The sequence below is a fragment of the Leucoraja erinacea genome, chromosome 2 (assembly GCF_028641065.1).
Source record: "Leucoraja erinacea ecotype New England chromosome 2, Leri_hhj_1, whole genome shotgun sequence".
Classification (NCBI taxonomy): domain Eukaryota; kingdom Metazoa; phylum Chordata; class Chondrichthyes; order Rajiformes; family Rajidae; genus Leucoraja; species Leucoraja erinaceus.
The window spans coordinates 24,212,834-24,240,716 of NC_073378.1; the positions used below are offsets into that span (position 1 = coordinate 24,212,834).

The window sequence follows — 27,883 nt, forward strand, 5'->3', positions numbered from 1 at the left end:
GAAAGTCAAATGAAATGTTAGCACACACTTGATGAGGACTAGCATATTGTGAGCAGTTTTGGGCACCATACCTGATGAAGGATGTGCCGGCTCTGGAGGGACCAGAGGAGGTTTACAAGAATGATCCCAGGAATAAGTGGGTTCACATATGATGAGCATTTGACAGCACTGGGCCTCTACTCGCTGGAGTTTAGAAGGATGAAACTTATCGAATGATGGAAGGCCTGGATAGAGTGGAAATTGGGGGAGGATGTTTCCACTAGTGGGAGAATCTAAAACTAGAGGGCACAGTCTCTGAATAAAAGCACATACATTTAGAGATGAGGAGGAATTTATTTAGGCAGGTGATGAATTTATGGAATTCTTTGCCACAGAAGGCAGTGGAGGCCAAATCATTGGTTATTTTTTAAAGCAAAGATTTACAGATTCTTGATTAGAACGGGTGTCAGGAGTTATGGGGAGAAGGCAGGAGAATGGGGTTGAGAGGGAGAGATAGAACAGCCATGATTGAATGGCAGAGTAGTTTTGATGGGCCGAATGGCCTAATTCGGCTTGTGTGGCATTAACTTATGAACAAGATGACAGTGACAAGAGGTGGGAATTTTAAACATGGAGCAATATACGGTGAACTCAAATTCTCTGCTCCATATCCAAATCGCCTTTATAATCTGCACCAATGCTCATTACCCAGTTATGGGTACTAGTTAGTTTAATTTATTGTCACGTGTACCAAGGTACAGTGAAAAGATTTTTGTTGCCTGCTAACCAGTCAGCAGAAAGACAATACATGATTACATGTCTACAGCGTATGGAATTATGATAAAGGAAATCATGTACATGTAACGTTTAGTGCAAGATAAAGATCATAGTTAAAGTAAGAAATATTGTTTTAGCAGTAGAGGTTAAAAGCCCTGTCCCACTGTGCGAGTTCACCCAAGAGCTCCCCCGAGTTTTAAAAAAAAAATCAAAACTCGTGGTAAGCACGTAGAATGAACGTAGCGGGTACGTCGGAGCTCGGGACGTCACTTAGCGCTAATGGCAGGTTCTCGGGAAACGTGGTAACTCGTGAAGATTTTTCAACATGTTGAAAAATGTCCACGAGTAAAATATACTCGGGATGTAATGATTCAACGCTTTTTAACACGTGGTCATACCGTAGTAGCTCGTGAGCTTACTGTAGCAGGACCTGGTGTCCTATATCACTATTCTATGTTCATGATGGAAATAAGAATACTCTGTATATTCATTACCTTTGAATTGAAGTTTTATGTAATCCTCCCATAATTTCTGAGTTCCATTTCACAATATCTACCAGACATACGGAATGTTGCAAGGTAATATCTTGCCCAAACTCAGTACCCGCTACGTTCATTCTGCGTGCTAACCACGAATTTTGAACGTGTGATTGCAGACTCACTTCTGTGACCCACACACAAAGAGTGGCCTGGGTTGGGGGTCATCTGTGAAACTTAAAACTGTGCTTATTTAATAATAAAGGCTAGCAGGGATCACACGGATAAGATAAAGGCATGTTAGGAAAGTAGCCTACCTTGTTCAGCTTGGCAGAGTGGTTTTCCAGCTTGTCGATGTTCTGCTGCAGTTTGACATTTTTGCTCTCTTCTTCATCCAGCCTGGTCTGGAGATCGGTCAGCTGCTCCTACACACCAACAGCAGCTTCAGTTGGGTCCTCACAGTGGGGCCTCACACACCCACACCCCCACACACACAGCTTAAGCGTAGTCACACACACGCGCAAACACATACACAGCTTGGTCACCCCAAACCCCCCCCCCCCCCCCCCCCCCACCCACACGCACACACACACAGCTTCAGAGTGGTCACCCACCCACACACACACACACACACAGACACAGCTTCAGCAAACTGGAAGTGAAAAGTGGCGAAGACTCCAAGTCTGATAAGAAAGGCAGGTGGGCAGTGATTGAAGTGGTAAGTGGAGAAGACCAAGGCAGGTGGGGAGTAAATAGTGATTTTTTTTAAACATATTAATACACCAATACAACTTCAAGGCCTTAAAAGCAGGGGGAATTATTCAACAAGCTACTGAAGACTAACAGGCATCTCATTGATCAAAGGGTGGCACAGCAGTAGAGCTGCTGCCTCACAGCGTCAGAAACCCGGGTTCCACCCTGACTACGGGCGCTGTCTGTACGGAGTTTGTACCTTCTCCCCATGACCTGCGTGGGTTTTCTCAGAGATCTTCGGTTTCCTCCCACACTCCAAAGACGTAACGGTTTGTAGGGTAGTTGGCTTCAGTAAAATTGTAAATTGTCCCTACTGTGTGTTGGATAGTGTTAGTGTGCGGGGATCGCTGGTCGATGTGGACTTGGTGGGCCTGTGTCCACGTTGTATCTCTAAACTGAATAAACTCCCCATTGCTTTTGTTCCTAGATATTTGATCCTCCCTGTAAATAGCAGGACAGACAAAGGAGAGTCAGTAGATGTTGTTTACTTTTTTCAGAAGGCCTTTGATAAGGTGCCACACTGCTAAGGCTGCTAAGGAAGATGAGAGCCCACTGTATCAAAGGGCAGATCCCAGCGTGAATAGCAGGTTGGCTGGATGGCAGAAGACAAAGAGTGGCAATAAAGGGGGCTTTTTCTGTTTGGCTGCCAGTGACTAGCGGAGTTCCGCAGGGCTCAGTGCTGGGGTCGCTACTCATCATGTTGTATGATTTGGACGAGGGGATTGAAGGCTTTGTGGACAAGTTTGCGGATGATACGAAAATAAGTGGAAGGGCAGGTAGTGTAGAGAAAGCAGGGACCCTGCAGAAGGACTTGGACTGGTTGGGAGAGTGGGCAGAGAAGTGGCAGATGGAATATAGTGTGTGGAGTCATGCATTGTGGTAGTAGGAATAAAGGTGTAGACTATTTTCTAAATAGGGAGAGAATCCAAAGATCGGAGGTGCAAAGTGACTTAGGAGCGCTGGTGCAAGATTCCCAAAAAGTTAATCTACGTCGAATCGGTAGTAAAGAAAGCAAACACAATGTTAGCATTTATTTCAAGAGGGCTTGCATACAAAAACAGGGATGCAAGGCCACATTTGGAATATTGACAGCAATTTTGGGCACTAAAATAGTTAATTCTATTTTAGAGTAACAGGCCCTTCAGCCTATCGAGTCCACGCTGACCAGCGATCCCTGCACACTAACATTATCCTACACACCTTAGGAACCAATTACATTTATACCTAGCCAATTAACCTACAAACCTGCACGTCTTTGGAGTGTGGGAGAAAACCGAAGATCCCGGAGAAAACCCTCGCGGGCCATGGGGAGAACGTACAAACTCTGTACAGACAGCACCCGTAGTCAGGATGGAACCCTGGTCTAGGGCACTAAGGCAGCAGCTCTACCTCTGCGCCACCCTAAAGAGGACAATTGGACAGGAACACAGGGTTCTGGAGAGAATACTGGTTTGGATAAAATGGAATTTTGTAACTTAGTCAGCGCCCTTTACATAGCGACCCTTCGCATACCCATTGTATGCAAAACAAAGAATATCACTTTGACTTGTCGCATGAGACAAAGTATCGCTCATTCCTAAAGTCTGCTTACCCACCACACCACCTCCAGGTCCCTCAGATCAGCCGACTTGGGGTTACTGAACATCCCGCGGTCTAGGCATAAGCTCAGGGGCGACCGCTCCTTTGCGGTTGCAGCTACTAGACTGTGGAACAGCGTCCCTCTTCCCGTCAGAACTGCCCCCTCCATTGACTCTTTTAAGTCGAGACTTAAAACTCATCTTTACTCTCAAGCCCTTCCTGACATCCTCTGAGCGAGAGCCATATGTATGTATTTATGTATTACTTAATCTATGAGCCACTGTTGTATAACGTTAGTACCTCCACCAATGTAAAGCACTTTGGCCAACGAGAGTTGTTTTTTAAATGTGCTATAGAAATAAAAGTGACTGGACTTGAAGTGACTAAAGTACCACTCATTCATAAGGTTCCACTCATCCATTCATACGGAGCTGAGCACTCACCTGAACTAATCGAAGCTCTTCAGCGACGGCTTCGTAAGCTTGTTCATTCATGTCGAGGGGCAGAGACTGGTTCATCACTTCACCGTTCTGACCTCCTGCCTCCATCTCCGCACAGACCCCCGGGCTTCCCTCAGGACTAGTTTGTAAAGCCACGTTCCAAGCAGACTTTGTGGGAGTAGTCATGTTCTATGGAATCATGAAACGGATATTACAGTCAAATCTTGTGACAATGCAGATGTTGTAGAAGGGAACTGCAGATGTTGGCTTATACCGTTTAGAGTATGGTGTTCAGTCTGGGCACCGTGTATTAGGAAAGATGTTGTCTAGATGGAAAGGGTTCAGAGAAGATTTACAAGGATGTTGCCAGGATTCGAGGGTGTGAGCTGCAGGGAGAGGTTGAGTCGGCTGGGACTTTATTCCTTGGAGCACAGGAAGATGAGGGGTGATTTTATAGAGGTGTATAAAATCGTGAGAGATTGGGTAGACGCAGAGCCTCTTGCCCAGAGTAGGGGAAATCAAGGAAGAGGACAATAGATGACATGTGCAGGAGAAGGCCATTCAGCCCTTCGAGCCAGCACCGCCATTGATCATCCACAATCAGTACCCTGTTCCTGCCTTCTCCGCATATCCCTGACTCCGCTATCTTTAAGAGCTCTATCTAACTCTCTCTTGAAAGCATCTAGACAATCGGCCTCCACTGCCCTCTGAGGCAGAGAATTCCACAGATTCACAACTCTCTGGGTGAAAATGTTTTTCCTCGTCTCTGTTCTGAATGGCCTACCCTTTATTCTTAAACTGTGGCCCCTGGTTCTGGACTCCCCCCAACATCGGGAACATGTTTCTTGCCTCTAGCGTGTCCAATCCTTAAAACTCTCATCTTGTTTGTTTGTTTCTATATTTGTTCCCAAAACGCCACAAAAACGGTACACGATAGCACTACAATCATTGGCCCACCTTACTCTCCATTGTCTGTGGTGTGCATTAGCCAAGTTTCATTCAGATTGATGTTATATTTTACAAGTTATTGATATTTAAACATTTAAAACTTAAATTAACTTAAAACAGCGCCCCCACCCCGCCTCACCTGCGCAGTTGGGGCCTTTGTAGATCTTCAGATCGCCATTTTGTTTCCTTTCGCTTGTACTTGCCCGGCCTCACAATGGGGAACCAACGGCACCACGGAGTAAGTTTCCTTCTATTTTACAAACGTCTCCAAGGGCCCTCTCTTCAATTTATTAACTTTAACTTAATTACTACCGTCAACGGCACAACTTTGAGCCGCGCATGCACAGTTTGGAGGAATATTGCGTTGGGGGAACGGGACCAAATGGGTCCGCACTTGGTCTAGTGTTTCAATAAGATAACCTCTCATCCTTCTAAACTCCAGAGTGTACAAGCCCATTCACTCAACATATTACATATCCCGTCCCGCCATCCTGGCAATTAACCTTGTAAACCTACGCTGCACTCTCGCAACAGTAAGAATGTCCTTCCTCAAATCAGGGGACCAAAACTGCACACAATACTCCAGGTGTGGTGTCACTAGGGCCCTGTACAATTGCAGAAGGACCTCTTTGCGCCTATACTCAACTCCTCTTGTTAAGGCCGCTTTCTTCATTGACTGCTGTACCTGCATGCTTCAGTGACAGATGAACAAGGACACCCAGATTTTGTTGTACTTCCCCTTTTCCCAACTTGACGCCATTCAGATAATAATCTGTCTTCCCGTTCTTGCCACCAATGCGGATAACCTCACATTTAACCACATTAAACTGCATCTGCCATGCATCTGCCCACTCACCCAACCTGTCCAAGTCGCCCTGCATCCTCATAGCATCCTCCTCACAGTTCACACTGCCACCCAGCTTTGTGTCATCTGCAAATTTACTCATGTTACTTTTAATTCCTTCATCTAAATCATAAATGTATATTGTAAATAGTTGCAGTCCCAGCACCAAGCCTTGTAGTACCCCACTAGTCACTGCCTGCCATTCTGAAAGGGACCCGTTAATCCCTACTCTTTGTTTACTGTCTGCCAACCAATTCTCTATCCATGTCAGTACCCTACCCCCAATGCCATCTACTCTGATTTTGCCCATAAATCTTAGGTTTACGGTGAAAAGATGCAAAAGGAACCCGAGGAATCACGTTTTCCCCACAAAGGGTGGTGGGTGTATGGAACAAGGTGCCAGAGGTGGTAGTTGAGCCTGGGACTATCACAACACTTATGAAACAGTTAGACATGTACATAGTTAGGACAGGTTTGGATGGATATGGACCAAACACAGGCAGGTGAGAACTAGTGTAGCAGGGACACGTTGGCCGGTGTTGGCAAGTTGGGCCAAAGGGCCCGTTTCCACTCTGTACGACTCTATAGACCTGCTGTGAAGTTGATGTTTTCTCAAAGTGCTGCGTTGATCATGGCCAAACAACACCGGCACTTTGTAGAAACAAGGAGATCAAGATACTGGAGTACAAAAATAGCCAGAGTGCTGGAGTAACTCAGCGGGTCGGGCAGCATCTCTAGAGTAAAAGGACGGGTGATGTTTCGGATCAGAGCCCTTCTTCATACTCCTCTCAGACACACAGTGTATCCCGATACGTGAGAATAACAAGCCAAACCATGAACAGCTAATTAAAAGGAGAGTCCTAAACCATTGGTTGCATCTCTCCCCTCCACGGAGGCTGATTGTCTTGCTGAATTATCCTGCTGTTATTATTTTATTTCTGATTACCAGCACATGCAGTGCCCTGGTTTGCATTAATTTAGGTTTATGATTGTCACGTTTACCGAGGTACAGTGAAAAGCTTTGTTGTCCATGCTATCCAATCAGGTCAGATAAAACTGTACATAAATACAAGTCAAGCTGCAGTACAATAGATAGAGCAAAGAGGAAGACACAGAGTGCAGAATATAGTTCTCAACATTGTAGCGCATCAGTTCCAGAGACAAAGTCCAATGTTTGCAATGGGGTAGAGGTGAACCGGACAGTGCCCTACAGTTCAGAAGCCTGAAGAGGGATATGGGCCAAACTTGGGCAAATGGCTCCAGCTGAGATGGGGCAACTTGGTTAGTATGGATGAGCTGGGCTAAAGGACTGATTCCATGCTGTATGACTATGGCTACAAGAGGGGACAAAGCTATTCAAGCCTGCTGTGAATGTCACATTATTCTTCCACATCCACTTGTACAATACAGCTCAACTCTATAAACATGTGAACTTAGTTCTGAAACGTATAAATGATCAACAGAATTAAGCTCCAAACATTGAAATGCAGGGTGAAATAGTTGCACTCCAGACGGATCTGAGAAATCAGCATTGCCGATGTAAAGATGAGAGACAGAAATGCTGGAGAAACTCAGCTGGTGAGGCAGCATCTATGGAGCGATATAAAGATGATGTGTTCTTTTTTCGTGTCCTTGTGCTATATCGTGGCTCGCCACTGCTGTGCACATCGTTGTGCTATTGGAGTGTTGAGTGCAAGGTCTGCAGTAGTGCATGGGTTATCCAGCTATGGGCATTGCAGTAGTGCATGGGTTATCCAGCTATGGGCATTGAAGTAGTGCATGGGTTATCCAGCTATGGGCATTGAAGTAGTGCATGGGTTATCCAGCTATGGGCATTGCAGTAGTGCATGGGTTATCCAGCTATGGGCATTGCAGTAGTGCATGGGTTATCCAGCTATGGGCATTGAAGTAGTGCATGGGTTATCCAGCTATGGGCATTGCAGTAGTGCATGGGTTATCCAGCTATGGGCATTGCAGTAGTGCATGGGTTATCCAGCTATGGGCATTGCAGTAGGTGTTGCATTGTCTGGGTCACAGGTTGTTGTACCCTCGATGTCGCCCCATTTGAGCATTGTCACCCTTGACCGCCCGGTCCGCAGTCGGTCGAGACATCTCCAGTTCTGCAATAGTTTACAAGGTGATCCCTTTTACCTTAATGGTCTCAACATGCATCTTATTCAGCTGCAAGACCTCCTGGCGCTTGTGAGCTTTTGTTGCCTCCAGGATATTTTCCAAATGTTGATTGGTCTTTTCAAGGGTTTGGACTTCTGATTCCAACTCGATTTGTTTCTTCCTGAATAACAGAAATAGTTTACAGCAAAAACCCTTCAGAACTCTCTTTGACAATTTAGGAATTATTCTGGATTAACATTTGCCTATCTTGTAAATAATGATCACGGTGCATAAAATAGTAAGATTAAACGAGTACTTACCAGTACGAAGTTTGATCTGTATTTTATGAGGAGTTACGATGAGGGATTACGTGAAGAACCCACCCAGCGCGCAGGCGCGGCATACTTCCAAGCAGCGGTGTGGAATCACAGATAGACACTAGTTGAAGTAAAGATAGTGAAGACCAACGAGACATTAGTCCGAATTTGATCTATATAATGAGGGTGGGAGCGGAGGGCACGTAATCCCTCATCGTAACTCCTCATAAAATACAGATCAAACTTCGTACTGGTAAGTACTCGTTTAATCTTACTATTTTACTTCGGAGTCACGTGAGTGACTACGTGAAGACTTCAAAGGTCTGTGATTTCAAACCGTGTAACAGTTATATCACTCACTGCCGAAAGATCATCGAGGGAGGAAGTGGTAGCTAGAGACCAACAAGTTTGTTTAGTTATAAAAGAAATATTTATTAACTATAACAAAAAACAAAATAGCTCCCATGGGCTTTAAATCATAACTTTGTGGTTTTTAAAACGGTATCCGCAAAGACGTCCTGTTCCATCAGCGGTTTGTTGTAAAATCGTTGGAATGTCGATTCCCTTGACCATCCCGCTGCTCTGAGGATGTGGTCGAGGGGAACCTGCATCCTATCCGCCGCTGAGGTGGACGCTGCCCTGGTTGAATGGGATTTAAAAACATTTGTGTTAATCCCTGCCATGCTGAGGACCTGTTTCAACCATCTGGATAATGTTTGGCTGGTTACCCGTCCAAAAGGCTTTCTGTGGCTAACCCATAAGGCTTTCTCTCTCCCTCTTAGCGTTTGGGTTGTGTCTAGATAATGATGAAGGTGGGTCACCACACACAGCCTAGGTTCTGGAGGGTAAGCCCGGAAGATCAACGGGGAGTTTGATGTACCTGGTCTACTTTGTTTTACCAACCCCGGCATGGTGAAAGTAATGGTATCTGGGGTGGTCACCATGTAGTTCAGGTTTAGCTGATGGAGCGACTGAACCCTTTGAGCTGAGACAAGCGCCATGAGCATGAGGGTTTTGTAAGTGGCCTGTTCCAGGCTCAGGGATCCCACCGGAGGCCAACCTCGAAGGTGTGTGAGAACTACACTCACATCCCACATGTGAGTGTATCTAGGTGTAGGGGGTTTGGTATTAAAGATCCCCTTAAGGAGTCTGATGACTAGAGGGTGGGATCCCACACTATGCTGTTCTATCGGCATGAGGTATGCGGACAGTGCGCTCCGAGCCGTATTGATGGCACTGTAGCTCATCTTGAGATCATGGTGCAGGTGGGCCAGGAACTCCAGCACATCCGAGATCGAAGTCGTCTTGTAGGATGTCCCTGCGTCCAGACAGTACTGTTCCCATTTCCTGATGAAGGTCAGGTACTGTTTCTTGGTGGAAACTCGCAGGGATGCCGACATGGTGGTGATTGTTCTGTCTGATAACCCCAATCCCCGGTAAGGCCTGTTCAAAATCTGGAAACCAGGAGTTTCAATTTTTGGTGGCATGGATGGCTAATGCCAGTTACCGGGTGAGTCAATAATTGGGGGTGGTGTTGAAGGACCATTGGTGTCTCTACCACCATGTCGTGGAACATTGGGAACCATGGTTGGGTAGGCCAGTCGGGCACGACCAGAATGCCAGAGGCTGAGTCTGCCTGAATTTTCTGGAGTACCCGACTGATGAGGCAGAAGGGAGGGAAAGCATAGAAAAAGAAATTTCCCCAGTCCAGCGTGAAGGCATCTACCGCTGCTGCCTCTGGGTCTGGTTCCCAAGCCACATACATGGGTAGTTGGTGATTTAACCTAGACGCAAACAAAATCTATATCTGGCGTACCATATTGCTTGATAATTTTAGCAAATAATTTTGGGTCCAACATCCATTCGATGTTGTCGTTGAATTTTCGTGACCTGGTGTCCGCCACTAAATTTAGCTTGCCTGGTAAATAGGCAGCTGATAGCCAAATATGTCTCTCGACACACCATTGCCAGATTATAGCAGTTAATTTGTCGCATGATACTGATTTAATGCCACCCATGTGCTGGATATAAGATACTGCCGTAGTGTTGTCGATCATAATTCTAACATGCACGTGCCGCATACCAGATGCATATGCTTTTAGCCCATAAAAGGCGGCGAGCATTTCCAAAAAGTTAATGCCCAGTGATTGTAGTAGCGATGCCTCTGAGTTAGTCCATCTGCCACCTGTGCTGTCTTTGGAGTTAGTAGCTCCCCAGCCTAAAGCACTGGCATCCGTTGCAATGGTTATGTTAGGATTGGTTACGGTGATAGGACTGTGACTGTGCCAAATATTGTCAACCCACCACTGAAGTTCTGATTTGGCTTCAGCGGGTAAATCCATTTTGCGATCATAATGCCCCCTATGAAGGCGTAATGCATGAGTCCTTGCTCTTTGTAGATTTTGATAATGCAAGGGCCCATGTTGGGCAGCCGGAAATGCTGCTACTATAGAGCCAATAACTCTGGCTACATGCCGTATTCTAGGTTGCGGTGTAGCAATTAAATGGCTACAAGCTTCAATGAGTGAAACTGTTTTGTTTCTGGGCAGAGTGACAGTCATGTGAATCGTGTCAATAGTGAAGCCTAAGTAATCCATGTTAGTAGTAGGCTCCAATATTGATTTATCTGGGTGAAGGATAAAACCCCAAGTTTCAAGGAGTTGTTTAGTGGCTAACACTCCTGCGACAGCTTGTTCCCGTGTTCTTCCTAATATGAGAACATCGTCCAGATAGGCCACTACTAAATGTTTTAGTTCTCTCAATTTCTTCATGGCCACTTTAAGAATTTTCGTAAATAGTCTGGGAGCTGTCGTTAAACCATTGGGCAAAGCTCGGTACTGCCATAGCTGGCCCCTCCAGATAAATTTCAGATATTTAAAGTAATCTTTATGAATGGGTACCAAATAGTAAGCATCTTTGATATCTATGCTTGCCATGTAGTATCCCTTGGAGATCAGTTGTCTGGCAGTGACAAATGTCTCCATTTTGAAATGTTGATACTCAACAGACTGATTGAGTGATGTCAGATCAATAATAATGCGACATCCACCATCTTTTTTGGTTTTGAGAAAAATATTTGATACAAATTCTTGCGGCTCGTGTGTGGTGATTTCTATGATGCCTTTAGCCACGAGCCGATCAAGTTCAGCTTGTCCTTCTACCTTCTCAACTGCCGAGGGAAGGAACACCCTTTGGGGCATGTGCTGAACTGGCGGTTCTACGCCTGGTTTGAACTCAATCTTGTATCCACTAATACTGTTGAGTATAAACTGATTGTTAGTAAGGGAGCACCAAACATGCTTGAAGAACCTCAAACGTCCCCCTGTTAATACTACACCCTTTGTCTGTGTATGTTGACAGGAACCAGACCCACCTACCTCCATGTTCACTTGTGGGGTCGTTTCCGGTGGGTCTGGCCCAAGGTTGTCCGTGTTGGTGCTGCGGTGGGGCGGCGCATCTTCCCACGGCTCCGCCCTGGGCCCCGCTCTAAAAAAGAGCACTGGGGGTAGTGGGAGGCGGTCACCAGGCTTTCACCAGCTCGGTATCTGCTGGTGGCTGCCGAGGCGTGCGGCCAAACTGGGTGTCTTCGCCCCTGCTCGGTCCCTGGCCCTGCCCTCATGAGGACTACTGGTTTTGCCGCCTCTTCCAACTCCTTGAGCCTTTTGGCCAGATCCGCACCAAATAGCAGCGCCTGTCGTTCGGGCGCTGGAGCTTTACAGAGGCCGGCATATGTTGGGTTGAGGGCAGGCCTGATGTTGTCCCGCCGTAGGTTGTTTAGCTCATACGTGGTGCTGCACATCAGTGCGAGGGCATCCTGCTGGGGTATGGTCAGGTCTTCATCCCCAACGGACCGAGCAAAGGCGGTGACGGCTGCTGAGTGGAGCTTCAGGACTCGCTGCATTTTGACCTCCTGAGCCCTTATGTGCTGCCCCAGCTGGTTCCAGATCTGCCCATTTACCGTCTTGACCCTCAGCGCCTCGCAATTTTCGGGCGCGATGTAGTTGTCAAGGGCCTGCTGGACAGCCTTGTCCTGCAGCGGGTTGTTGGACAGCCTGTTTATAGTTGCCGCCATTCTGGGTGGTAACACCATCCCAGTTGTTGGTGGTGCCGCATATCGGCCCACTACACCCAGTAGCTCTTCTTCCGGCACGCCCGGCATGCTGACGATATCCTCCGCCTGCCCTTGGGATAGGCCAGCCCAGTCCTGGCCTCCCTTACTGCCCTCGAATATAGAGGGTACAGAAGGGTGTGGAGAGGAGGAGGCCAAAGCCCGTCCTCCTGGGAGATGACGCATCTCCTCATTAATCATACGCTCGAGGAGCTGCCCTCATGCAGCTTATCCGAGCGTCTCCCCTTTTCGGTGGGGGAGAGTGTTCCCGTTCCTCCGATTCATCGGAGGACACCGGCCGGTCGGTTTTCTGTGTCGCCTTCCTCCCTGTGCGGGGCGTTGAGATCTGCAGCACTGGGGGCGGCTCGGTGTCGGGTGAGCGGGAGCGTTGAAAAAGCTCCTCCGCTGCGAGAGGCTGCCGTCCCGCTATGGACCCGTCCTCGGGTGGAGTAGGGCAGGCAGTCCTCCTGGCTGGTCGCTTGCGAGAGGCCATTATTCTCTCTAGCGCGACTCTGTAACAAAAAAGGCACTTACCTGAGGTCTCGTCTTTATGCTGCAGCTGGAGAGCCTGGCTCCAGCTGCTGCCGCTGTTGCACTGCTGACGTAATGCCGCGCCTGCGCGCTGGGTGGGTTCTTCACGTAGTCACTCACGTGACTCCGAAGTAAAATCATGAGGGGAACCCATAGGATGAATGCAATCTTTTACCCAGAATAGGGGAAAGAAGAGGACATAGGTTTAAGGCGTGAGGGGAAAGATAGGTACCTGAGGGGCAACTTTTTTCAGAGGGTGGTGGGTGTAGATAGGCACATGGACATGTAGGGAATGGAGGCTTATGGATCATGTGCAAGCAGATTAGTTTATCCAGGCATCATGTAGAGCACATACATTGTGGGCAAAAGGGCCTGTTCCTGTGCTGTACTTCTCTATGATCTCTGTCCTAACCCATTCGCTCACATCTGGCCATTCCAATAAATCTTTTGTATCTGTCCGAATGTTTTAAATGTTGTTATAGTACCTGCCTCAACCACCTCCTCTGGCGAATCATTCAATATACACACAGCTTTTGTGAAAAACATGATCCCCAGGGAAAAAATCAGAAATAAATTTTAGGAAGGACATTCTTGCTATTGAGGGAGTGCAGTGTAGGTTTACAAGGTTAATGGCGGGACAGTCATATGCTAAGAGAGTGGAGCAGCTGGGCTTGTACACTCTGGAGTTTAGAAGAATGAGAGGGGATCTCATTGATACATAGAAGATTGTTAAGGGTTTGGACACGCTAGAGGCAGGAACTATGTTCCCGAGGTTGGGGGAGTCCAGAACCAGGGGCCACAGTTTAAGAATAAGGAGTAGGCCATTTAGAACGGAGATGAGGAAACAACTTTTCTCACAGAGAGTGGTGAGTCTGTGGAATTCTCTGCCTCAAAGGGCAGTGGAGGCAGATTATCTGGATGCTTTCAAGAGAGAGCTAGATAGGGCTCTTAAAAATAGCAGAGTCAGGGGATATGGGGAGAAGGCAGGAACGGGGTACTGATTGGGGATGATCAGCCATGATCACATTGAATGGCGGTGCTGGCTCGAAGGGCCAAATGGCCTACTCCTGCACCTATTGTCTAAATATTTCCCTTGTCATCTGGTTCTTGAATCCTCAACCTTGCGAAAGAGACTGCATTCACCCAATCTATTCCCTTCATGATTTTATACACGTCCGTAAGATCACCGCTCCGACTCGGGCTGCAAGGAATCAAGTCCTCACCTGCCCACCCTCTCCCTGGCGCGACTGGTCGATCTCGTGTCAGTGACCTGCGTTTACTCATCAGCTGGAGACTTCTCCCAAACACCAAATGACTTACTTGGTCAGTTCCTGGAACTCCTCAAACTCCTGCTTCACAGAGGACCAGTCATTCTGTGCCTGAATAAGTCGAGCTTTCAGCCGTTGCTGAGACACCGCCGAGACGTTCTCGATCTTGGCAGGAGACGGGTACAAGGCCCGAACTGAGGAGGTGAAGAAGTTTCACAACATTACATTTCAAACACCACACTGGATACTGGAGCTAAACCGGCAATGGCAAACAGAACCGGTACATGGCCTTCAATATTACTAAGCAAATATTCTATCTGGAGTACACGTTTAAAGAATATTTGTAGCGAGGAAACCCAGATGCTGGTTTAAACAGAAGTTGGTCAAACAAAGCTGGAGGGAGTAACTCAGCGGGTCAGGCAGCATCTCTGTAGAAAAGAAAAGATGGTGTTTCTGGTCGAGACCCTTCTTCAGATTGAGAGTCTGGGGAAAGTGAATAGTGAGATATTAACAGTGATATCTAGAGGTTAGAGGCAGGAAACATGTTCCCGATGTTGGGGGAGTCCAGAGGCAGGGTCCACAGTTTAAGAATAAGGAGTAAGCCATTTGGAACTGAGATGGGGAAACACTTTTTCTCACAGAGAGTGGTGACTCTGTGGAATTCTCTGCCTCAGAGGGCGGTGGAGGCCAGTTCTCTGGATACTTTCAAGAGAGAGCTAGAGAGGGCTCTTAAAGATAGCGGTCAGGGGATATGGGGAGAAGGCAGGAGATGGGGAGATACTGATTGGGGATGATCAGCCATGATCACATTAAATGGCGGTGCTGGCTCAAAGGGCCGAATGGACTACTCCTGCACCTATTGTCTATTGATATAGAGAGATATAGAACAAATGAATGAATGATATGCAAAAGAGTAATGATGATAAAAGAAACAGGCCATTGTTAGCTGTGGGCTGAGTGAAAACAAGTTACAGACAATGAGATTCAACAAGAAGATTTTGAAAGTGGTAAAACTTGGGTGGGGGTGGGACGGAGAGAGAGGGGATGCTTGAGATAGTTAGAGAAATCAATATTCATAGCAGAGTATTTGTTTCTTAAACGCCCAAGTTGTTCAGCAAATTGAGCTGTTGTTAAAGACGTTAGCAATGGTTTTTACCTCCAGCATTTTTCTCCAAGGTAGAGGCTTCCAAAAAGGCCCGTTCCAGTTCAGCTGCCCTCCGCAAGCTGAGCTCCTTGGCCTGCTTCACATGTTCCAAGGAGCTCAGGTATTTGTTTTCTTCCCGTAGAGCACGATTCTCGATGGCATAAGTGACTACCCGCGAGTCTTGTACAATCTGCAACCACAAACCACACTCATCACTTCACAAGTCAGAGGCAGAATTGGGTCCGTTCAGTCTACCCCGCCATTCAATCACGACTGATCTACCTTCCCCTCTCAATCAAGAACAATTACTAATCATGAATCTATCTATCTCTGCCTTAATATCCAATGATTTTGCCTCCACAGCCGCCTGTAGCAATGAATTCCACAGATTCACCACCCTCTGATGAAAAAAAATCATCCTCGTCTCCTTTCTAAAGGAACGTCCTTTTATTCTGAGGCTCATCTGCTACAGTGTCACAGTCACATAAAGCACACAGAGAGTTTTGTAATGAAAATCAAAACAAAACTGCAGACGCTAGAACACAAAATCAAACTGCAGGAAATGCTGAATGGAAACAAGAAACTGCAGATGCTGGAATCTTGAACTAACCACAAAGTGCTGGAGGAAGTCGGGGGTCAGGCAGCACCTGTAGGGAATGGACAGATGTTTCACGTCAGGACCCATCTTCAGACTTGTTTGCACCCCTACCTAGAGAATCCCTTTGGCTGAAGAGTCGCAACCTGAAACTTCATCTGCCCATTCAATAGACAATAGGTGCAGGAGGAGGCCATTCGGCCCTTCGAGCCAGCACCGCCATTCAATGTGATCATGGCTGATCATCCACAATCAGTACCCCATTCCTGTCATCTCCCCATATCCCCCTGACTCCGCTTTCTTTAAGAGCCCAATCTAGCTCTCTCTTTAAAGCATCCAGAGAACCTGCCTCCACCGCCCTCTGAGGCAGAGAATTCCACAGACTCACAACAATCTGTGAGAAAAAGTGTTTTCTCGTCTCCGTTCTAAGTGGTTTACTCATTATTCTTAAACTGTGGCCCCTAGTTCTGGACTCCCCCAACATCGGGAACATGTTTCCTGCCTCTAGTGAGTCCAAACCCTTAACAATCTTATATGTTTCAATAAGATCCCCTCTCATCCTTCTAAACTCCAGAGTGTACAAGCCCAGCCGCTCCATTCTCTCAGCATATGACAGTCCCGCCGTCCCGGGAATTAACCTTGTAAACCAACGCTGCACTCCCTCAATAGCAAGAATGTCCTTCCTCAAATTAGAGGACCAAAACTGCACACAATACTCCAGGTGTGGTCTTACTAGGGCCCTGTACAACTGCTGAAGGACCTCTTTGCTCCTATACTCGACTCCTCTTGTTATCAAGGCCAACATGCCATTTGCTTTCTTCACTGCCTGCTGTACCTGCATGCTCACTTTCATAGACTGATGTACAAGGACCCCCAGATCCCGTTGTACTTCCCCTTTTCACAACTTGACGCCATTTAGATAGTAATTTGCCTTCCTGTTTTTGATACCAAAGTGGATAACCTCACATTTATCCGCATTAAACTTCATCTGCCATGCATCTGCCCATTCCCCCAACCTGTCCAAGTCACCATGCAATCCATCTACAAATGCTGCCTGGCCTGTTGGGTTCCATCAGCACAAGGTTTTTGTACGGGAAATGCTCAGCGGGTCAGTCAGTATATGTGCAGAAAGAAACAAAAGGAGGCTCAGGTCAAAGATCTCGGCCAGAATTGAGAAAAGTGAAAACACGTCTGTATGGAGGAAGGTTGGACAGGACAAATGGGACATCAGCGACAGGTAGTTTAACAACATTTAAAAGACATTTGGACAAGTACATGGGTAGGACAGCTTTAGAGGGATATGCGCCAAACTTAGGCAGGTGGGACGAGTGTAGATGGGGCACGTTGGTCGGCATTGGCAAGTTGGGTCGAAGGGCCTGTTTCCACATTATGCTGAAGACTGCTCAGGACAATGTGCGTATAGTTTAGATACAGTGCGGAAACATGTCCTACGGCCCAGCGAGTCCGCACCGACCAGCAATCACCCCGTACACTAGTTTAATTTAGAGATACGGCGTGGAAACAGGCCCTTCTCCACAGAGTCCGCACCGACCAGTGACCCCCCCCTGAACAATACCGGTAGTCAGGATTGAACCCAGGTCCCTGGCGCCGTGAGACCCGGGGACCTCTGGCGCTGTGGGGCAGCAACTCTACTGCGCTGCCCATATGCACGTTGATGATTCTGTGCATTCAGCATTCCGGCCGGACGCTTTACCTGCTCTTTTAAAATCTGGATTTCTTCTTTCAGTTCCCCGATGGCCGTATCCTTGTCATCCGGAGAGAGGTCGGCGTGGCAACCGCTCACTATCTTCTCCAGATGTGCGATGTTGGTCTCCCGGAACTTCACTATCATCTTGGTCGACTGGATAATCCTTTCCTTTTTGCTGCACACATCCTTGAGTTGCCCGATCTTCTCCTTCAGGGCCTGGAAAACAAATAAACAAATAAATAAATAAAGATAGATAGATAAATAAATAAATAGATAAATGACACAAAATGCAGGAGTAACTCAGTGGGACAGGCAGCATCTCCGGAGAGAAGGAATGGGTGACGTTTCGGGTCAGGGAGATAAAGGGACAGGTGTTGCATCTCCTGTGGTTGTAGGAGAAAGTACCTGGGCAGAGGGTGGTTTGGGTGCCAAACATTATGGTGCCCTGAATTGGGGGGACTGTGTATAAACACTGTTGTAATGTCTACACGGCAATACCAAAATGCATAAAAATGGCCTTTATTAAAGTCGGTCAATTGTCTGTTTCGTGTGATGGAGACGGTGAGATCTAGAGACGGTAGGGAGATGTCGGCGATGGTCCAAGTGAATTTGAGTGCCGGATGGAAATTGGTGGCGAAGTGTAAGAATGTGTGTAAAGGGCCAGTTATGGCAGTCAGTAAATATAACCAACACCTTGTCCTGAATCATTCACGCCAAAGCTACGACCTAGAAAACACACCAGTGCCTCGACATCCTCAGGAGACAAACTCAGCACATCTGCAACAACTCTGACAAACTTCTACTGTCAGGCTGCATCACAGCTTGTCTTGGGAACAGCTCTGCCCGAGATGGTGCCATATCCCACTAAACCTATCCACGTACCTGTCCAATAGACAATAGACAATAGGTGCAGGAGTATGCCATTCAGCCCTGTCTTGCCGAGGCAGCGTGAGGTGTAAATGGAGTCAATGGAAGGGAGGTTGGTTTGTGTGACGGTCTGGTTCTTGTGTTCTTGGATGGAACTGTTCCCAAACCAAGCTGCGATGCATCCCGATAAAATGCCGACTGTGGTGCATCGGAAAAGTTGGTGAGAGTTGTGGGGAACATGCCAAAGTTCCTAAGCCTTGTGAGGAAGTAGAGGCGCTGATGTGCTGGCAGCTCATTCCATGCAACCACCACGTGTGTGCGTGAAGATTGCTGGAATCATCCAGGTTCTACGGCAGCACCCTGGATGGTTCTACACCAGCACCCTGGATGGTTCTACACCAGCACCCTGGATGGTTCTACACTAGCACCCTGGATGGTTCTACACTAGCACCCTGGATGGTTCTACACTAGCACCCTGGATGGTTCTACACCAGCACCCTGGATGGTTCTACACCAGCACCCTGGATGGTTCTACACCCAGCACCCTGGATGGTTCTACACTAGCACCCTGGATGGTTCTACACTAGCACCCTGGGTGGTTCTACACCAGCACCCTGGATGGTTCTACACCAGCACCCTGGATGGATTCTCACCTGGTTTTGACTTTCACTCGTTTCCCAGAGAAGCATAGCTTGCAGAAAGCGATCCTTCCAGTCGCCGCCAATGCCGCCACGTCCTTTCACAGGCTCGGTATCTGTCAGGCAGGAAAGACCTGAGATTACACTTTCTCCATTGATATTTGGAAAAACAGTAATTCACGTGAAGCAAACTCTTCCTCAGGACAAGGCCAAAATCCTTAGACCCAAAAATAAGCTCACGGTTGGTTCAACATCTTGAACCTTGCAGTCTATAGAACATGGACCTGAGCAGCCCTTCGGCCCACAATGTCTGTGACAAACATGAAGTCAAGAACAACTACCGCTACATAAACCATATCCCTTCATCCCCTGCAAAGCCACATGCAGATCCAAGTACCTTTTAAATGAATGCCACAAACATGTTTCACCTACCACCCCCAGTAGAACCTCCCTGCTCCTATACTCAAATCCTTTTGCTATAAATTCTAACATACCATTCGCTTTCTTCGCTGCCTGCTGCACCTGTATGCCTACTTTCAATGACTGGTGTACCATGACACCCAGGTCTCGTTGCATCTCCCCTTTTCCTAATCGGCCACCATTCAGATAATAGTCTACTTTCCTGTTCTTGCCACCAAAGTGGATAACCTCACATTTATCCACTTTATACTGCATCTGCCATGCATTTGCCCACTCACCCAACCTATCCAAGTCACCTTGCAGCCTCCTCACAGCTAACACTGCCCCCCAGCTTCGTGTCATCCACAAACTTGGAGATGTTGCATTCAATTCCCTTGTCCAAATCATTAATATATATTGTAAATAGCTGGGGTCCCAGTACTGAGCCTTGCGGTACCCCACTAGTCACTGCCTGCCATTCTGAAAAGGACCCGTTTACTCCTACTCTTTGCTTCCTGGCTGCCAGCCAGTTCTCTATCCACATCAATACTGAACCCCCAATACCGCGTGCTTTAAGTTTGCATACTAATCTCTTATGTGGGACCTTGTCGAAAGCCTTCTGAAAGTCCTGATATAACACATCCACTGGTTCTCCCTTATCCACTCTACTAGTTACATCCTCGAAAAATTCTATAAAATTCGTCAGACATGATTTACCCTTCATAAATCCATGCTGACTTTGTCCAATGATTTCACCACTTTCAAAATGTGCTGCTATCCCATCTTTAATAACTGACTCTAGCATTTTCCTCACTGCCGATGTTAGACTAACTGGTCTGTAATTCCCCGTTTTCTCTCTCCCTCCCTTCTTTAAAAGTGGGGTTACGTTTGCTACCCGCCAATCCTCAGGAACTACTCCAGAATCTAAAGAGCTTTGAAAAATTATCACTAATGCATCCACTATTTCTGGGGCTACTTTCTTATGTACTCTGGGATGCAACCTATCTGGCCCTGGGGATTAATCAGCCTTTAATCCATTCAATTTATCTAACACCACTTCCCGACTAACCTGGATTTCACTCAGTACCTCCATCTCCTTTGACCCCCGGTCCCCTGCTACTTCCAGCAGATTATTTATGTCTTCCTTAGTGAAGACAGAACCAAAGTAGTTATTCAATTGGTCTGCCATGTCCTTGTTCCCCATGATCAATTCACCTGTTTCTGACTGCAAGGGACCTCCATATGTTTTAACTAATCTTTTTCTCTTCACATATCTATAAAAACTTTTGCAGTTATAAAATAATTTTATGTTACCTGCCAATTTTCTTTCATAATCTATTTTCCCTTTGCTACAATTTTTGTAATTCATCCATGCAGTCTTTAAATGCCTTCCATTGCATATCCACCGTCAACCCTTTAAGAATCAATGGCCAGTCTATCTTGGCCAATTCACATCTCATACCCTCAAATGTACCTTTATTTAAGTTCAGAACCTTTGTTTCTGAATTAACTATGCCACTCTCCATCCTAATGAAGAACTTAACCATATTATGGTCACCTTGCCCAAGGAACCGCGCACAACAAGACTGCTAACTAACCCTTCCTCATTACTCAATATCTAGCTCTCTCTTGAAAGCTCATGTAATCCCGTGCTACCCGCTCCATGGTCGGATAGTCGGCGACTCAACTGTCTCCCTACTTGGTTTGCTGTGGACCCCCAGTAGGACCAAACACAAGACCTGTCAAAGGGCGGATGAGCTCCTAGCGAGCCAACGGCCATCCACACTTCAGTAGAATTTGCGATCACTGTCGTACATGGCATTGTAAGGAACGATGACAAAGCACACACACCAAAATCCTGTACTTCCAGCGGTGGAAGTCCGCAGGAACGGGAGGACAGAGATGTGTGGTGCGTCCGTCACCGTTCCCGTAGGAAACCAGCGCCACTGCGTCGCTAATGTTTTCAACGATGATGAATGAATGACATTGGAGGTTGGATTGATACGAGATATCACTCAGACACCTGAAGCTTTGACTGGGTACCTTACCTGGCCTGGGGTCAACCTCCAGTGTTGTTTGTCCCTTGGCCAGCTCACAAATCTGTTCTTTCAGCTTCTTAATTTCTGCCTGGAGGTGGTGGACATTTCCTTGAGTATCTTCATTGATCACAGCCTAGAAACAAAATGTGAATGAACACCTTCTGCCACAACACTTGACAGCAACAGCCTGGTGACAACAGATTGACCATCACAATGGAGTACGTTTAAGAAGGAACTGCAGATGCTGGAATAATTGAAGGTATAAATGCTGGAGAAACTCAGCGGGTGAGGCAGCATCTATGGAGCGAAGGAAATAGGCGACGTTTCGGGTCGAGACCCTTCTTCAGACTGATGTGGTGGTGGGGGGGCAGGAAGAAGAAAGGAAAAGGCGGAGAGTGGGCTGTGGGAGAGCTGGGAAGGGGAGGGGAAAGAGGGAGAAAGCAGGGACTACAATGGAGCAACTATTTTAAAGTGTTTGTAGAAGAGTGGAAATAGTTAATTTGGTGCAAGTCAAGAGAGACAAAGTTTCAAGGAGATATGCAGGGAATGTTTTAAGTTATGATGGGTGTCTGGAACACACAGCGAGGAGTGAAAGCAGGTACAAAGGTGGAGTTTAAGAGGCTTTTAGACAGGTACATAGATGCGCAGTGAATGGAGGGATATGGATCACATACAGGCAGATACGTCCCAGCATTGCGGGCCGAAGGGCCTGTTCCTGAACTGAACTGTCCCATGTTCAACCTATTTAGAAAGCAGTTTAAATTAATATGGAAATGAAACATATTTAAACCAAGGGATCAAGTGGAAGCTCAAACCAAGATCTTATCCGCTTCTATTTCAGATGGCGCAGCGATGGAGTTACTGCCTTACAGCGCCAGAGATCCTGACTATGGGTGTCGCCTGTACGGAGTTTGCACGTTCTTCCCGTGACCTGCGTGGGTTTTCTCCGGGATTTTCGGTTTCCTGCCACATTCCAAAGATGTACAGGTTTGTGGTGAATTGGTTTTGTATGAACGTTAATTGTCCCCAGTGCGTGTGGGATAGTGTTAATGTGCGGGGATTGCTGGTCGGAGTGGACTCGGTGTGCCGAAGGGCCTGTTTCTGAGCTGTATGTCTAAACTAAACTAAAGAATGCGACGGTGAATTATCCCCAAGCTGAAACCCGCCTAAAACAGACTTATGGAGATGATAGAGGTGCAAGAGGGATATTCTGGCTTTAGAGAGGAACTGTATGCAGCGAGGCTGTCAGAAGATACAGTGGACTAGAGATCGTTGGGAGACAAGGGCAGTGAAACGGCAGGTGGTGCTTATCCCAAGCAAGTGTGAGGTGTTGAACCTTGCTAGGTAGAATGCAAGGGCAAAGTATACAGTTCATGGCAAGACCCTGAACAGCACTGATGTGCAGTGGGATGGTGGAGTCACCTTCACTTAATCAAAGACTTCAACTCACTTTATTTTTGATCAGCTTGGCCCTACGGGCAAACTGCAGAGTGGAGAGCGTTTCACCAAAACACTTGGAGCCCGGGTGCACATTTGCAATGATGTAGGTCTTGGCATTTCCCCCAAGAGAGTCCTGGAACAAGAGCAATTCATTCACTCAAAACAGTGCGTATACACAACTGTAAACAGGCAACTCATTTCAAGAGTCAAGAGCGTTTTATTGTCATATCGGCAATCTGCTCATCCTTCTAAACTCCGGCCTTGTATTCACTGGAATTTAGAAGGATGAGAGGGAATCTTAGACAGTAGACAATAGGTGCAGGAGTAGGCCATTCGGCCCTTCGAGCCAGCACCGCCATTCAATATGATCATGGCTGATCATGCATTCAATACTCCGTTCCTGCCTTCTCCCCATATCCTTAAGAGCTCTATCTAACTCTCTCTGGAAAGCGTCCCGAGAATCGGCCTTCACTGCCTTCCACAGTTTAACCACTCTCTGGGTGAAAAGGTTTTTCCTCATCTCTGTTGTAAATGGCTTACCCCTTATTCTTAAACAGTGGCCCCTGGTTCTGGACTCCCCCAACATCAGGAACATGTTTCCTGCCTCTAGCGCATCCAATCCCTTAATAATCTTATATGTTTCAATAAGATCTCCTCTCATCCTTCTAAATTCCAGTGTATACAAGCCCAGCTGCTCCATTCTTTCAATATATGACAGCCTCACCATCCCGGGAACCTACGCTGCACTCCCTCAATAGCAAGAATGTCCTTCCTCAAATTTGGAGACCAAAACTGCACACAATACTTCAGGTGTGGTCTCACTAGGGCCCTGTACAACTCCAGAAGGACCTCTTTGCTCCTATACTCAACTCCTCTTGTAATGAAGGCCAGCGTGCCATTAGCTTTCTTCACTGCCGGCTGTCCTGCATGCCTACTTTCAGTGACTGATGAACACGGACACCCAGATCTCATTGTACTTCCCATTTTCCTAACCTGACACCATTCAGATAATAATCTGCCTTCCTGTTTTTGCTATCAAAGTGGATAACCTCACATTTATCCACATTAAACTGCATCTGCCATGCATCTGCCCACTCTCCCAACAAGTCACCCTGTATTCTCATAGCATCCTCCTCAGAGTTCTCACTGCCACCCAGCTTTGTATCAACTGCAAATTTGCTAATGTTACTTTGAATCCCTTCATCTAAATCATTGATGTATATTGTAAATAGCTGCGGTCCCTGCACCAAGCCTTGCGGTACCCCACTAGTCACTGCCTGCCTTCTGAAAGGGACCCATTAATCCTTACTCTTTGTTTCCTGTCTGCCAACCAATTTTCTATCCATGTCGGTACCCTAAACCCAATACCATGCGCTCTAATTTTGCCCATTAATCTCCTATGTGGGACCTTATTGAAGGCTTTCTGAAAGTCCAGGTACACTATATCCACTGGCTCCCCCATGTCTTTTCCTAGTTACATCCTCAAAAAATTCCAGAAGATTAGTCAAGCATGAATTCCCCTTCGTAAATCCATGCTGACTCGGACCGATCCTGCTACTGCTATCCAAATGTGTGGCTATCTCATCTTTTATAATTGACTCCAGCATCTTCCCCACCACCGATGTCAGGCTAACTGGTCTATAATTCCCTGTTTTCTCTCTCCCGCCTTTCTTAAAAAGTGGGATAACATTAGCTACCCTCCAATCCACAGGAACTGATCCTGAGTCTACAGAACATTGGAAAATGATCACCAATGCATCCACGATTTCTAGAGCCACTTCCTTAAGTACCCTGGGATGCAGACCATCAGGCCCTGGGGATTTATCAGCCTTCGATCCCATCAGTCTATGCAACACCATTTCCTGCCTAATGTGAATTTCCTTCAGTTCCTCCGTCACCGCAGATCCTCTGGCCACAAGTACAACTGGGAGATTGTTTGTGTCCTCCTTAGTGAAGACAGATCCAAAGTACCTGTTCAACCCGGCTGCCATTTCTTTGTTCCCCATAATAAATTCACCTGTTTGTCTTCAAGGGATCCTTATAGAAATATGTTAAATTCTTCAAGGATTGTACAGGCTAGAAGCATAAGGGTTTAAGAATAAGGGGTAGGCCATTTTGGACTGAGATGAGGAAAAACTTCTTCATCCAGGGAGTTGTGAATCTGTGGAATTCTCTGCCGCAGAAGGCAGTGGAGGCCAATTCACTGGATGTTTTCAAGAGAGAGTTAGATTTAGCTCTTAGGGCAAAAGGAGTCAAGGGATATGGGGAGAAAGCAGGAACGGGGTACTGATTTTAGATGATCAGCCATGATCATATTAAATGACAGTGCTGGCTCGAAGGGTCGAATGGCCTACTCCTGTACTTATTTTTCTATGTTTCTAAAAATACAGAACCAATGCCCCCAAGTCTATGTAGTTCAGAGCTTATTTGGAGGTTGTAATGTTTAATAGCCTGATAGCTGTAGGGAAGAGGCTGTTCCTGAGCCTGGACATTACAGTTTTCAGGCTCCTGTGCCTTATTCCCGATGGCAGGGGTGAGATGGGAGCATGGCCAGGATTGTGTCGGTCTCTGATGATGCTGGCTGTCTTTGAGGCAGCGACTCCTGTAATTCCCTTCGATGGTGGGGATGCGAGGGTCGGTGATGGACTGGGCAGTGTCCACCACCGCTTCAGAGCATTCAGCAGATATGCCATATTGCCGATTTTCCAATGGCCAGGACTCATCTGGCAAACATCACAAACTCTCCATGGATCTGTGGAAATTCCTCTCCACAGCCTTCATGAAACTGGCTGTTCGTTTCTCAACTCAACTGTGATGAGAGACACATCAAGCAGCCCGGCAGTAAAGTCCCAACTCACAGCCTTAACCCCCCCCCCCCCCCCCCCCCCCCCCCCCCCTCAGTTCATCGGGAACCCTAGCCCTCAAACTACCACAGAGTCAAAACGCTGCTCATATATTAACGCAATCATCCTTGGGATCATTCTCGTAAACCTTCTCTGGACCCTCTCCAACACCAGCACAGCCTTCCTCAGGTATCAGACCCAAAACTACTCGCAATACTCCGTGTGGTCAGACCAGTACCTGACCTTGCAACAAGGAAAAAAACAAATTAACATTTTCCAAAGCTAAATTATTAATGGCAATTTTTTTTTTATTTTTTTTTTAAATAATTGTTTTTGCCAAATGTGCCAGTAGCTTTAGTTCATCTTCAAACGTCCAAAGTTTTTAATGAACATCCAATACTTGTAAAATTTGTGCCTTAACTTATCCGCAAAAATATCCATTTGTCTAGGAAGGAACTGCAGATGCTGGTTTACACCAAAGATAGACACAAAATGCTGGAGTAACTCAGCGGGTGAGGCAGCATCTGTGGAGAACATGGATAGGTGACGTTTCACAGAGTGCTGGAGTAACTCAGCGGGTCAGGCAGCATCACTGGAGAGCATGGATAGGTGGCGTTTCAGGACGAAACCCTTCACATCTATAGGTTAAATGTTTGACAATATTTGATTACCCGTAGCAGGAAGGTGAGCTTGGAATCTCTGTAGGAAATGTGCCGACTCTTCCCATTTGCCACGTCACCAAGCCCCATGATGACATGGCCCAGGCAACTCAGCGACCGGTTTATATTGCTCGCCTCCTGCACAAAACACAACAACATTAAAACATGGAAAATCACTCGACGAGAAATACTACAACATCGATTTAGTGCTGAATTCTTCACAACAAAAAAAAGGACATCATACAGAATGGCGCTAATAGCCTCTTGTGTAATCAGATATTCAATATGATCAGATCGAGGTCTCAGCTCCACTTTCAAAGAACAGTGCAGCACAGGAACTGGCCCTTCGGCCCAACCTCCTAACCCCATTCTTCTGCCTTCTCCCCATAGCCTCTGACCCCGTACTGATCAAGAATCTGTCAACCTCTGTCTTAAAATATCCATTGACTTGGTCCCCACAGCCTTCTTGGGGGCAAGGAGACCTGCATCCGCCTGGACGGCAGAATTCTACAGTTCCTCTCCAACTAGTTGTGCATTTCTATTCTTCCGAGTCAATAAAATTCCCATTTTGCACTCTGTCTGACAAGCTCCACACCTGCTCATCATTTACATGCCTCTTGCTGTCACCCTTCTCCACTTGATGCTTAGTGCATTTCAGTAAATTATACGTCATCGGAAAGCCATCTATCTACTATAACTACAAATCTGGAATTAACACTTTAAAATGTAATGATATTGGAAATACTCGGGTCAGGCAACATCCAGTTATAGTTTAGTTTAGAGATACAGCGCAGAAACCGGCCCTTCGACCCACCGAGTCCCCGCTGACCAGCGATCCCCGCACACTAACACTGTTATACACACACACACTAGGAACATTTTGGTTTTTTTTTTACATTTACCAAGCTAATTCACCTAAAAACCTGCACGTCTTTGGAGTGTGTGAGGAAACTGAAGATCTCGGAGAAAACCCACGCAGGTCACGGGGAGAACGTACAAACTCCGTAGACAGCGCCCGTAGTCGGGATCGAACCGGCGTCTCCAGCGCTGCATTCGCTGTACCGCAGCAACTCTGCCGCTGCGCCGCCGTGACCGTGAACCTGATCACGGGTGCTGTCGGTACAGAACTTGTACGTTCTCCCCGTGACCTGCGTGGGTTTTCTCTGGGTGCTCCAGTTTCCTCCCACACTCCAAAGACGTGCAGGTCTGTGGGTTAATTGGCTTCTGTGTAAATGTAAACTGTTGCCGTGTGTGTGTGTGTGTGTGTGTGTGTGTGTGTGTGTGTGTGTGTGTGTGTGTGTGTGTGTGTGTGTGTGTGTGTGTGTGTGTGTGTGTGTGTGTGTGTGTGTGTGTGTCTGTGTGTGTCTGTGTGTGTCTGTGTGTGTCTGTGTGTGTCTGTGTGTGTGTGTGTGTGTGTGTG

At 46.9% G+C, this 27,883-nt stretch overlaps 1 protein-coding gene across 1 annotated transcript in view; it reads right to left on the minus strand.

Moving 5' to 3' along the window:
• The window catches only part of kif15 (kinesin family member 15), an 88,701-nt gene that overhangs the window by 37,470 nt on the left and 23,348 nt on the right, over positions 1-27,883 (minus strand). The window contains exons 9-18 of the mRNA XM_055653226.1: positions 26,476-26,601; positions 22,972-23,094; positions 21,531-21,654; positions 19,099-19,199; positions 17,585-17,794; positions 15,288-15,465; positions 14,184-14,325; positions 7,947-8,088; positions 4,007-4,192; positions 1,550-1,657 (exon numbers count right to left, since the gene is read on the minus strand). Of these exons, the coding sequence (XP_055509201.1) occupies positions 1,550-1,657; positions 4,007-4,192; positions 7,947-8,088; positions 14,184-14,325; positions 15,288-15,465; positions 17,585-17,794; positions 19,099-19,199; positions 21,531-21,654; positions 22,972-23,094; positions 26,476-26,601 (1,440 nt within the window). The remainder of the gene's footprint in view (positions 1-1,549; positions 1,658-4,006; positions 4,193-7,946; positions 8,089-14,183; positions 14,326-15,287; positions 15,466-17,584; positions 17,795-19,098; positions 19,200-21,530; positions 21,655-22,971; positions 23,095-26,475; positions 26,602-27,883) is intronic.